A 12706-nucleotide genomic window follows, 5' to 3' on the forward strand; every position below is an offset into this window, starting at 1 on the left:
AAGAGTGGAGATTTCTGCACCAATGTGCTGTAAAATGCTGATCTGGCTTATTTGACCTGCTGTTGGGCAAAGGACACGCCTAAACACAGGGTCCCTACACATTTGTCATCTGATAGCTTCAGACTCTTCAAACTTCTCTTTCCTTTACCTTCATTTTAAAGTAACAAATACTAAAGTTGGTTAAAATATATGGTATGGGGTTAATCTGATATTTGGAAATTGTGACACAGGAAGGAAGAAAGGAGGGAAGACGAGCAAAGAAGGAAGTAAAGGACACAAGCAAAGAAGAGGCTGGGCACAAGGAAGGAAAATTAGAGACATGAGGAAAGGATGCAGACAAATATGTTTCCATACTTCCATACTTCCATACTATGTTTCCAATCTCTATTCCCAACCGATCCAGAACTGGAAAATACAAAATTCCTTCCTTTTCTAGACTAGGCAGGAACCCCGTAGACATGTTTCCTTAAAGCAACATGTTGACTGCTGATGGTTTAAAACTGTTGGGCTCATCGTCTCTACCATGACTGATTCCAAGTTAACATTTCACCGTGTAAGCTCTGATCACAGCTGATTGTGCTGTTTTTTTTTTTTTTTTTAACAGACTTGATAGAAACTCCAATTACTAAAGAGCTCTGTTGTAGCATCTAAAGCTGACCCAAGAAGCTCTTGTTCTCCTGTTGTGAAAGATTGGATGAAATGTTTCCCTTTTTCAGTCTCACTAATGGAAAGAGTTTCATATTGCCTCAGTTTTTAAAAATGTCTTCACTGCTTCACATAATCTTAAAAGAAAGAAAAAAAACCAAAACACTCCAACATCTATTTACAATCAGTACAAGTGTTAACCCTCCAGAACCCGGAGAAATTTATACTTGTGTGTAGCATCAGCTTCGCTGAGTGGAATGAGAACAGGAGCTGTGACTGAAGCTGCAGAGGCTGAGATCCACCAAAAACCCTCCAGACGTAAATCCCAGTATTCCCAAGTGAACTTTGGCTGAAACATATGTGCCCAAAAATCTGTGTTTCTGAGCCTGTGTGTGTCTGAGGTGACAGATGCAGTAAATAACTGCCACGCCCGTCACTGTTGGTGTCCCATTTGCTCCATGTGTGTCTGGATGTGGGAATGACGCCACCAGTCTCTACCGACTGCACCGCGTTCCAGCTGCAAGCGGGAACAGCTACGTCCCAGCCAATAAAAAGTGATGACAACATTTAAATGTCAGCAGCATGAGGAGCTTTTTACACACACAGCATCCACAGTGGATGCATGGTAAATGGTAAATGCACTGAACTTATAGAGCGCTTTTCCAGTCATGCTGACCACCCAAAGCGCTGTACACTATAGCCACATTCACCCAGTCGCTCTCACTGACACACACACATTTATACACCAAGACGCAGCTCAGTAGGCAACTTGGGGTTAAGTGCCTTGCCCAAGGGTTTGCTAGTGTCAGACCTCTAACTTCAAGGAGAACGTTTCACTTGATTTTTCTGACATGATATTTAAAAATGTTAACATCAAGAAAGATGTAAGATTTTTTCTATTTGGAGCTACATGAGTCAGCAAATGACTGTGTCTGAGGTTTGTGTTATGTTACAGTACCAACTATCCCACCAAGCTAAACTGGTCTCCACACTGAGCTGCCTTTAGACTTAGTCAACTTTATTTGTCATTTCATATGCACAGAGTGCGTTTCTGTACTGGATGCATTTAAATTGCTCCAAGTGTTGGGGAGCCCTGTCCAGACATAACTGCATCATCAGTAGGAAGAGAAGGTGACAGGAACTACAGAGTGATGATGAGCGGCTGGCTGCTACCTTCCTTTCTGCTGGGATTGTTCCTGAATGAGTCACAGCAAAGAGATGAGGCTGCTGTTTAGTCTGAGGTGCTTCCTCAGCTGAGAAACAGCCATGAAACGTACCCAGGGCCACGTTTTTAGACAGCTCAGAAACAACACTAACATTTAGTGAATATGCACAGAACAGCCCAAAGACACAAGCTGGGATCCTCCTTTCTGTTTCCACACACACAAGACACACAAGACAAAATGTACGTTGATCTGAATCTGATCTGCTTTGCTTAAATCCCATCAAGACTATTCCTGCACTGAAGGGTTGTTTGTTGGTGCAGCCCAGCCTTTATTAATTATTCCTTGTTCCTGTTAGAACATTTTTAGCTCTGCACACTAAATGGACTGGTTAAAATACTATTTTCTAATAAGGTACTTCTGCCGTTAAATCCATTGGTAATTCAACATTAAGTCTTCAGAAGACTTGATCTCCTTTAGGAGAAACAACACCAGGTTCAGGGTTCCTCCACAGTTAATATGCAGGAGTTACTTGTCCAGACTGCATAGGAACCCTGTACCTAGCTTTTTAGCCGTCATGTTTGGGTCCGCTGGTTCTGGAAGGTTAACTTACAAACCCTGTATCATCATCCCTCTCACTGTTCTAGTGTACTCAACATATACTGTGTGTATGACGGCAAACTCTATGCTGACAGTAACGGCAACCGACACGGGATTAACTGTAAGGACACTTAAATGAGAAAACACGCAGCTCGGATTGTGTCCAGTGTTTCACAGCATCTGACTGGCACTCATTAAAGCCTCTCACTAAGACTATGGACAAACACGAATAATTGAACACAGACTGGCTGGAGCGATTCAGTGGGTGAGACCACCCATCAGGACGCACACCTCGGTCTAGACCAGCAGCCCGTTTCAGTCTCTTTCTTCTGAAAAGGTGAGAATGCTTACAGCTCAACACAAAGTGGTTAAAGTGGTACAAACTTTTATCCACAACCAAAAAAGAAAGAAAGAAAGAAAGAAAACAACCTAAACACACATGTTAGTATTTTACAAATATTTAAAAAAGTAAACTTTTATCTATAGGCATTTTAAAATATATTCCATCAAAAATAGTGTTTCAACAGTAGAAAACAAATGTTGTACAAATGACAAAAGCTAAATGTTTACAGTAGAAAGTTGACATGATAGACTGCCTGCAGAGGAGAGAGAGGCTCCTCCCCTTTTCTACCTGGCAGATCAGAGATGCTTCCTTCCTGCCTCCTCAATTCATGTTAAAACCCATGCAATGACTGGAAATAAAGAACCATAATTTAGCAAACAAACTCAATGAGGGTGATACTATTTTTACATCTTGTGGCCTGCAGGCTCCTGTCACCTTTGGCAAGTTTGAGTGGTTGGATTTGAGTCCTGCTGTGAACTCGGAGCTTGAACTGTTGCAGCTCGGCGGTCCAACAGCTGGAGGGCCGGCCCACATGTCACATCTCTGAGCTGAGCAGCCCTCGCTGTCCTCCTCCCATTATCAGATCACAAATGATGATTTGTGTCGAAAATCCCCCTGCAGAGTGCACACAGCATTTAAGGTACATACAGCAGCACTATGTTAGTTTAAAACATTTGTTTTGCATGTGGAAATGATGATTAGAATCAATACTTATTGCCCATCACGGCCAAACTATTATATAAGTTAATCAGCAGGGTTAAGAAATGGCCTTTTGCAAACTGAAGGAATCTGATTTGTCCCAATATTTCCATTGTGTTTTTGGTTGTATTTCAAAGTAATAAAGTTACTATTACAGCTTAAATAATCAACTATGTACATTATTAACTGATTGTTTATACAACCTACCAAGCATTTGATCCTTTGGTAAAGTCAATGTTTCTTTTTCCCTGTATATCCCCAAATGATTACACTTACAGAACATAACTACTGAAAGTTATGCAAAAAAGACCCCAGATGAACAAAAACACTGGCAACATTTCACAATGGTATTATATATATATAACTATAACTAAATAATCCATTATTCCACAGTGAGATTGGTTGTTTCTAAGTGAAAAACCTTTAAGTCGTCGCCCCATGAAGTTCTGTTCACTGCTCAGAGAAATTAGAGAGAACTCCAGCTGAGATGCTGCAGGCCTCAGTTAGCATGTTAAATGTTAAAGGTCCTGACCTTGCAGCCATTTGTCTATTTCCCAAAATACTCTGAAACCAGTCCACAAACACCTTGTAGTCATCTTAGTATGAGCTGCGTAAGGCCTGGGGGGGAACAGGCAGAGCCAGCGCTGAATGGCTCTGAGCTGAAGGCCTAATGTAGGCACAGTTAGAAAGTACTGTAGGCACAGTGAGGAGCAGGGCAGCATGAAACCTGCTCACACTGCTCTACCTGCTGTTTGTGTGGACTGGCTGAGCTGGTGCAGCCATGGCTGACTGAGAACAGACAATGTTGAAAGTGGGTTCAGAGATCTTAGCTGAGCGCTGCTTACAGCCGCCTTCCAGGAAACATCTGTCCAACTAGCTTCTCTTGCTAATGTTTGCCCCTTGGATAGCAGGTTGAATAAAGACACACTCAACATTTAATCCTGCAACAGAGAACCTGCTTTGTTCTCCATAGCAACCTGATGGTCATATCACTGCAATCAGCTGGTGTATCACAGCCATGCAGAAAGCCTTAGCGGTTCAGTCTGCAGGGCTGACATGCGCTCATTGCTCCAAACCGTTCCATCCTGAGCCAACATATGCAGAATCTGCTAGATTTGGCCGGCTGCTGTTCTCTGAGTATGACTGGTAAAGCTGTCAGAGTTTGTTGGGAGTTTTTTGCTGTTCCAGATTAAACAAACCAGCGTCTTTACTGAGCACCCTGCTGGAGACTGGATGTACAAACCTCATCCTCTGTCCTGACGTAGTCCACTCCGTCTCCCTTGGCTGGAACTTTGTAACTGATGCACACAAATCAAAGCACAGGTATGGCGGATTGGTTAACTTAGGTGTTGCTGGTTGAGGGTTTCAGGAAGGATGATAACTGGATAACTTACTTGTTTCCGGTCTGTTTCGGACTGGAGCAGTAGCCTTGTTTGTAGGCGCAGCAAATTCCCACCGTTATACATAGCAGCACGATAATCACCACCAGCACTCCCAGTACGATCCCCACAATGTCAATGTCATCTGAAGAGGTCAGGTCAGAACAAACAAATCAGGAACTGATATCTGGATCCAGCCTAATAGCTGCCACATAAAGCTCAGACACTTACACACTTCCATGTTTTGCGGCGCACACTGAGCCTGTCCGGCGTCGTTCTTGGCTCGGCAGTGGTAATCACCTGCATCTTCCTTTCTGACTGCAGTGAATGTCTGCATAGAAGAGGTGAAAGCTGTAAAAAACAGCCTGCCACGGCACTACTTTCCTCATGTCAGCCGTCCTTGTTATTTAAGGACAAGTGAAGAACATCCTAACACATTACTGAGGGAAGGTTCTGGCTTTGCTTTTTTACTGACAGTTCCTTTACATGGAAAAGCAGTGACCTTCACACCACATGTATATTATTCAGTAACAGACACAGTTGTATTTGTCAGTCAGGGAAAGTTAGAGATAAATGTTTAATTCAAGTTAAATTCACATAAAATATGAAAATCAGTGAGACATGGACTACCGGCTGGCTTGCCTTGATAAAACTGACTGAATGTGAAAATGTGGTCCTGATACCCTTTACTAATTTCACACTAATTCCTTAGGAATGTAGAGGAAGAAGGGTGATAAATCCATCAGTAAATATGTTTCTTTTTATCCCACTGTCCATTTGTATCAGAAGCCCTTCACCATTATAGCTCCGTTTAGTTGTAAAGCTATGGGAGGCTGATGTGTAGGGGTGTGCCAAAAAATGCATTTACATAACAATCACAATTCACATTTACTGAAATTCAGAATCCATATAAAACTTTCCAAAATTGATTTTAGAGAATAAACAAATAAAATAAATCCGCTGGCTGTCAGTCTCCATTATGTAACCAAAGTTATGACGTCACCCACAGCCGAGTCTGGGACGTATGCAGAAAGCCCTAAACCAAAGAGGAAAGTAAAAAAATGGGCTCAGTCTTGGTTGAAGGCAAAGATTTGGACTCCTTTTTTATTGAATGCCCAGAATGACATGATCTTCACAATGTGCAAGGTTTGCAAAATGAAGAGTAAGCACTTTGGGAACACCACAAACATGCAGTCTCACATTACCAGGCATCACCCGGAGCTAAAGGACACGGAGCAGAGTCAGCCACCAGCAGCAGAGCAACGCACACTGCAGTTCTTCACCAAGATCTCTGCAAACTAAATAAAACAGGTCTATTGCCTGCTTCATTACCAAAGATGTACAGCTCTACAGTGTGGTGGAGAACAAGGGGTTCATCTCCACGTTGCAGGCAGACATGCCGTAGGTTTTTCACTGAGATAGCTGATCCACAGCTTTGTTAAGAGACCAACAGAAAGGTCAGCAGTGCCAAAAAATAATAAAGTGTGGCCCCAAAAATCTGAATTAAATTGTGAGATAGTAAAAGATTGCCACTCCTACTAATGTGGCTAATAACACGGGTTATGGTGGAGCCCCACTGAGTCTGACAATTAGAACAGAAATAAATAGAAAAACACAATTACCTACCCTGCTGTTAGTTCTTGGTAAGTAAAGGAAATATGCAAAATTACCAGGAAGACAGAAATCAGACAGGACTGCTGCTGAATGTTTGCATGGACCAGATCCTTGTTTATAATGGGAAAATATATTTTATATGCACCAGATCAATGCTTGTTTTAAACCACAATTTTTAATTGTATCATCGGCAAAAGGAACCATAATTATACACAAAACATCAGTAATTATAATAAAATCAAATAACTACATGCCTAAAACAAATACACTTCTATAAAGAATATTAACACTTATACTAAATGTTATTTTGTCAAATTCTGTAAGTTTGTCAAATTGTAACAAATCATATTTTTGCTGTTAACCCAAAATAAGCCAGGGCCTTCAAAAATGTTGCCCTGGTATTGAAAAATGGTTTGAAGTGTTGTTTTCTTAGCATCAGTATCAAGTTTTAAATGTTAGTACCATGACGATGGCAGTGACGACTTGGTTACTCTGAGTCAGTAATAAAGGGACCAGGCATTTAATGATGACATTGTACTTTTAAAATTGTTTTAGACTGCAAAACAAATGGCTAGTCCTGGTTGTTCCTGAGTCTGCAGAGAGCTTCCTGTCCACTGTTTACATCAGGCAAGATGCTGGCTGCCTTACACACTATTTCTTTTAAACAGCCAACCTTTCCCTTTAAAATGTGTCAGTTGCAAAAAACAAAAAAACTATAGACACTTGGCTTAGAGGCATGAATTCCACAATATGTTTAGATGCAGGGAGACATGTGAATATCTGATATATGAATGTTAACATTTACTGAGGTATCAGCGTGTGTTCATGATCCCTTTTCACTCATTTTACAGCTTCCTTCCCTTCTTGCTGTTATTACATGTTAAAATTGATGACATTAAACAAACATGGCTGTTTGCACTGTCACTAATAAACTTTGAAAGTTCATGCCGCAGAAAGATGATTCTAAAAGAAAGTCAAAGTTTAAAGAATTATCTTTAGCCATTGGTGCAGTAAAGGTCCTGCAGCAGAACCACTGTGGAGTCCAGATGTTTTCAGTGGTGGATTACAGAACTTTAGAGACGGGCTGAACCACGACAGGTCTAACATGTTCTCTCACATCACGCTCACCTTGTATGTAGTCTGAAACCTTCAGTGTTTATCTGGTAAAAATAATGCAGCATGATTTTACTTTGAGTTAGTGAAAAATGTTCTGCATGCAGGGATCAGAATGAAAGCTCCTTTTCCTCAGGTTAGGAGAGCTGAATGAAGCCTTTCCAGATTTCTTTAGTTTAACAGCTCTGAGCTGTTCTCAGACAAAGAGCAGTTTACTGCGCTGTGTCTCATCCCATGGCTGACAGGGGACCACTCAGCCTGTGCTGCTGGAAAGTAACCTAGAATTGAGGAATGTGCAAGCGAGGACAGCAGATTCCCGTCATGGCTCGAGCCTGAGCCCCTCAACTGTCCCTAAAATATCTGCCCCCTTCCCCTGGGCGTTAGGCCACTGTCCCCGCCGCCCCGCCCCGCCCGTGCCCCTCCTGTGTGTCCTTGCCCAAACACGTGCACCCGCATACTGACCAGAGTTCCTGTTCCTGTGTTGAGCGTGTATGAGGAGTTGAAGAATTTGGGACTGGTCTTTGGGTCGTTTGGAATCTCCTCGTTGTTCTTGAACCACTGGTACTGGGACTTGGGGAAGCCCTCCTCCTCCACGCAGCTGAGCTCAGCCGTCTTCCCAAAAGGCACAGACTTTGGAACGCTGCATTTTGGCACCACTGGCTTCACTGTGGTGGCACAGAACATATGATCAGAATCAGGACAGTGAGTCTTGAGTTTATTTTCTTTCTAAAAGCATCACTCAGGAGAATGGAGCTGATGCTGCTGGGCCTCTAATTCACCCTGAAGGTTTATAAAGACCAAGAACCCATGGATCCATGGAGCGACAGCACAGACAGAACCAGGAGGGAACCCGCTTTTTGGGCCGTGCCAGAAAACGTCACCGAAACACGTAGCACATGCTTTCTTTAGCGCTGCAATTCGGAGCAGATGCAGTTTCAGAGCCTTCCTCTTATAGCCCAGAACACTCCTTTGCAGCTGGGCAGTTCTGATCATAACGCATCGCCGTGAGTATGCCACAGGGTTGGTGCGACCTACAACAGGGTTTCACTTTACAGCATCCAGCGTGTGCCACAAAGTGAAGTCTGCCTTTTAAGGGCAAAATGACTGCTGTCCCTCTGCCTTTCCACTCACTTTAAAAACACGTTGCTTAACTGAAACCCACAGTTTAACCAGAGATGAAGGAAGTCAGAATACCTCTCACTACAAGGTCGATCACAATCTCATCAAAAGACTTCGTATCATCAGCAGCAGTGACCTCACAGCGATATTTGGCTGTGTCTGATCTGGTGGCGTTGGTTATTACTAACGTGGCCGGCTCTCTGATCACAGCTCTGTTCTCCAAGTCACCTGGCAGAACAGAAACAAAACCTGAAGTTCAAAAGCAAGCAGCAGACAAACAGACCAACAGCTGAAGTCACACCTGGTCGTACTTTACCTGAGATCTTCTTGTCAAAGTAAACATAACTCGGTTTATTGTTTATGATCTTTTTCCATTCAATTCTGGGATTTATTGTGGAAATGGACTCAATCAAACATGACAACTCAACCTCTGCAATGGAAAAGAATAAGAGCACGTGATATGAAGAAATCCTTTTTGACTAGTTTTATTTGTTAAATCAGTGAGCACTTACTGCTAAACTCATCCGTGGAGGGGAATTCGTCACTTGTTTTCAGCACCACTGCCAACGCGGTGAAGTAACCTGTGAAAGAAAAAGCAGAGAGGCGACATAAGACAGAGGATTTCATGATGCGCTGATGATCTCATGCTGTGCTGTACCAGCTGACATCCTCTGTTTTAACTCTTTCCCTGGGGATGGAATTAATGCCTAAGCCTGAATTAAATTTCACAAACATAATCAAAGGGAAGAAGGTCTAAATCTGTGGGACAATCTGGACATGCAGAAGTATTTATCCTTGTTTCGTTACTGTCCATCTTCCAGTTGAGTGTTTGCGTGTGAGTGTGGGTGGGTGTGGAAGTTGAGGGTGGGGGTGTTGTTTCCATGCACAGTGGATAATTGTGCAGGGAGGCATGTGGCCTTTTCAGGGCAGGCTCGCCATGGCAGTAGTTTATCTGCCTGCCGAGGCTCTCTCTCTCTCTCTCTCTCTCTCTCTCTCTCTCTCTCTCTCTCTTTCTGTCTGTCTCTGGGCCTGATGCTGCTGCCCATGTGGGACAAATGGTGCAAAACACCCAGAAAGATGTGAGGGACAGGATCTGGGAGAGGGCTCTGCTGAATCATCCTGACAGCCTATGGTCCACAAAAAATTCATGCAAATCACTTCTGCATGACTGTGAACCAGAGAACGTGCTCATCAACACTCAGATCAGCTGAGATCTAAAATGATGGCCTGGCTTTTGGATGCAGGGTCACTGAAAATCTATTTTTGTTCAGGCTATTTTCTACTGAACATTCACATCAGCAAGATGCTGCTTTCACAACGAGGAGATCTGGCATGCATCTGAGATTTCAGGCCGCACAAAGTCACGGTGCAGCTCAGAGGTCTACTGTCCAAAGGACATCAAGGTGAACGCCTGGTTCTGATAAACGGTAAAACTCAACTGTCCGCCTCCTCGCCACCACCACAAGGTGAAGCTTTGTGGTCTTTTAGGCTCGTAAATGTAAAACTAACCGAGGACAATCAAACTGACAAACAAAAGCCTGAGAAGCCAGCGGTGAATGTTTTACAGTAGACACGGCGCTGTGTGACGGCAGTCAGCTCCTAATTAGTGGTAGAAGGTTGAAGCCCTCTGATTCAAAGGAAGCCACTCCAACAGGGATAAAGTGACCTCAGCCAACTGGCATCTGAATACACAGCAGCGTCTACCGTCACCTGTTAAAGCAGACAGCCTAAGCTGATTAGCCCAGGATCTTTCTCAAGATCATAACAAGATAGAAGCTTAGGCTTAGCCCGTGCTCACAACACAACACCAGCAGGAAAAGGTGGTCACCAAAGGAGAAGAAAATCACAATCAACTTTATCTGCTGAGATTTTTTCAGGGAAACGGTAAGAATATGAGCCATATGTTCAAGAGATGTTGATCTTTTTTTTTTCATACACACACATATAAATATATGATGTCCCAGATGCTTCAGCAACAGGCGCTCGAATGATTTTATGAGCACAGACATCAGAGCAATGGGTCTGTAGTCATTTAATCTTGTGATGGTCTGTTTCTTGGTGTTTTAAGCAGGTGGGAACTTCAGAGTTCTCCCACATGTTTTATTTATCACAGAAGTGTCTTTTTGCTAACTTGTTCTCCTTTGTTAGCTTATTTCTAGTCTGCTTACGCAGAGCCAGGTCTCCACTGTGGAAGACTTCTTTGGTATGACGCGGTTGCCTCAGTTGTGATGAAAACCGTGGCTTAATGTTGCTGAAACAGCAAATGTTCTTAGTTTGCACACATGTCCTCACAGAAGCTGATGTATGATCTCCCTACATCAGTTTAGGTTGGAGGTGGAAGCTTCAACAATCAGTCCAGTCAGCTGTGCAGCATCATCTTTTCCTCATCAGTCTCTCTGAACAGTCAGAACCAAAAGCTCACAGGCTTTCAGCTTGTGCTGGTAGACTGGAGGTGGAGCAGACAACGGTTGGCCAGGCCAAGCCATGCACGAGGGACAGCACTGTATGCGGTTAACAGTGATCCAGCACCTCCACTACATCCATCTTTTTCTATTCATCTGACAACTACTGACATACAACAGCTGACTCGGACACCTATCTGCTGTCCTTTTAAGACAGGTAAAGTTTAATCTGCTACTGTCATGGATGGTCTACCCTTCTTTTTACAATGTTTTACATTCCATTGAGCAGGGAAAATACTCAGCCAGTTTCCCAGCAACTTCATTCTGGCTCTTTACTAAAATCAAATATTAATGCTACATATGTCATATTCAAAAGGGTCACCAGAAATGTTACAAAATATGATTTCAGATCAGCTGTGGCTCTCACTATAGGGGAACCAACAAAAAAGCTCAACTTTCTTTCAAGCTTAAGGCTATTTGTAGTTGATTTAAAAGAGCAAAACCTGTCTTCCTCCTATATAACTACTAAAGCAAGAAATGAATGTTTGCTGCTGTGATAACTACAGCCTTAGGCTCCAAGTGCCATAGAATAAATAAAGGATGTGGAATTCATAACGTTTAATGGCATCTGGGCAGGAAAGGTTACTTTCATTGTATGTTTTTAATGTAGTTAAGTATTATCTGACTGGAAATGGAATTACAGTGATCCAGGAGTACCTCAAAGAGGTCAGATTGTTACATTTTATTTCAAGCATCTGGCATCCAGAGGTGAGTAAATGTTCATTGTTGCAGACATAATATTTTGCATTGTTTTGAATATGACTAAGTGATTAGAATTGTTCAATGTGTTCTAAGAATTTATGGTGGCATAGCTCCGCTTGCAATCAAATTGTGGACGATAAACGGTTAAATAAATAGGAAAGTGATTTACAGACTACTAAAAAGATAAGGAAATGATTAGCTTACAGAATGGTGGAAATTTTCCGTCATATTGTTTCCGATGTTTAAATATTCTTAAAATCCAATGCCAGAAAAAACAGAGTGAGCAGTTTTCTCTGCAGCTTCCAGTAATGCGGCACTGGCCTCGTCCATCTGTAGATGCACATTGCTAATTAGCTGGCTGAAAGAAGGCTGCTACACTTTTTCTATTCTACAAGAAAGACTAATTCAGCTGTTTGGAAATATCTCTGTTCAGGAATAAAAGGTTTTTCTTACCCTCTTCGCTTCCACATTAGTGGCCCCCAATCACACTTATCAATAATTGCACAATATTGTCTTTTTTTTGCTATCTCATAAATTCATTCTTTCACTTTGGAGCTTAACTTTAAATTAGCTTGTGGTTCATTTTATTAATCTAGTGTGCTTTTACGACTGTCACGCATAATTTCCCTGTTGTGGGACAATAAAGGTATTTCTTATCTGATGAAGGAAATGCTGTTTTACAACTGCACCTGGCTTCCTGCAAGCAAGTAAGCAATGCACATCCATCCATCCATCCATCCATCCATCCATCCATCCATCCATCCATCCATCCATCCATCCATCCATCCATCCATCCATCCATCCATCCACTTATTGCTCTATTACAAACAGAATGACAAGAGGTAAAATACTCTGGGAAATAACCCA

At 42.4% G+C, this 12706-nt stretch overlaps 1 protein-coding gene across 1 annotated transcript in view; it reads right to left on the bottom strand.

Annotated features, from left to right (window-relative positions):
• Positions 1 to 582: 582 nt before the first annotated feature.
• Positions 583 to 12706, bottom strand: part of jam3b (junctional adhesion molecule 3b) — a 40621-nt gene continuing 28497 nt past the window's right edge. Inside the window, exons 3-10 of the mRNA XM_012868154.3 lie at positions 9188 to 9256; positions 8992 to 9105; positions 8751 to 8903; positions 8019 to 8221; positions 5061 to 5160; positions 4845 to 4974; positions 4694 to 4748; positions 583 to 3366 (exon numbers count right to left, since the gene is read on the bottom strand). Of these exons, the coding sequence (XP_012723608.2) occupies positions 3331 to 3366; positions 4694 to 4748; positions 4845 to 4974; positions 5061 to 5160; positions 8019 to 8221; positions 8751 to 8903; positions 8992 to 9105; positions 9188 to 9256 (860 nt within the window). The 3' untranslated portion in view covers positions 583 to 3330. The remainder of the gene's footprint in view (positions 3367 to 4693; positions 4749 to 4844; positions 4975 to 5060; positions 5161 to 8018; positions 8222 to 8750; positions 8904 to 8991; positions 9106 to 9187; positions 9257 to 12706) is intronic.

Source organism: Fundulus heteroclitus, chromosome 11 (assembly GCF_011125445.2).
Source record: "Fundulus heteroclitus isolate FHET01 chromosome 11, MU-UCD_Fhet_4.1, whole genome shotgun sequence".
Lineage (NCBI taxonomy): Eukaryota > Metazoa > Chordata > Actinopteri > Cyprinodontiformes > Fundulidae > Fundulus > Fundulus heteroclitus.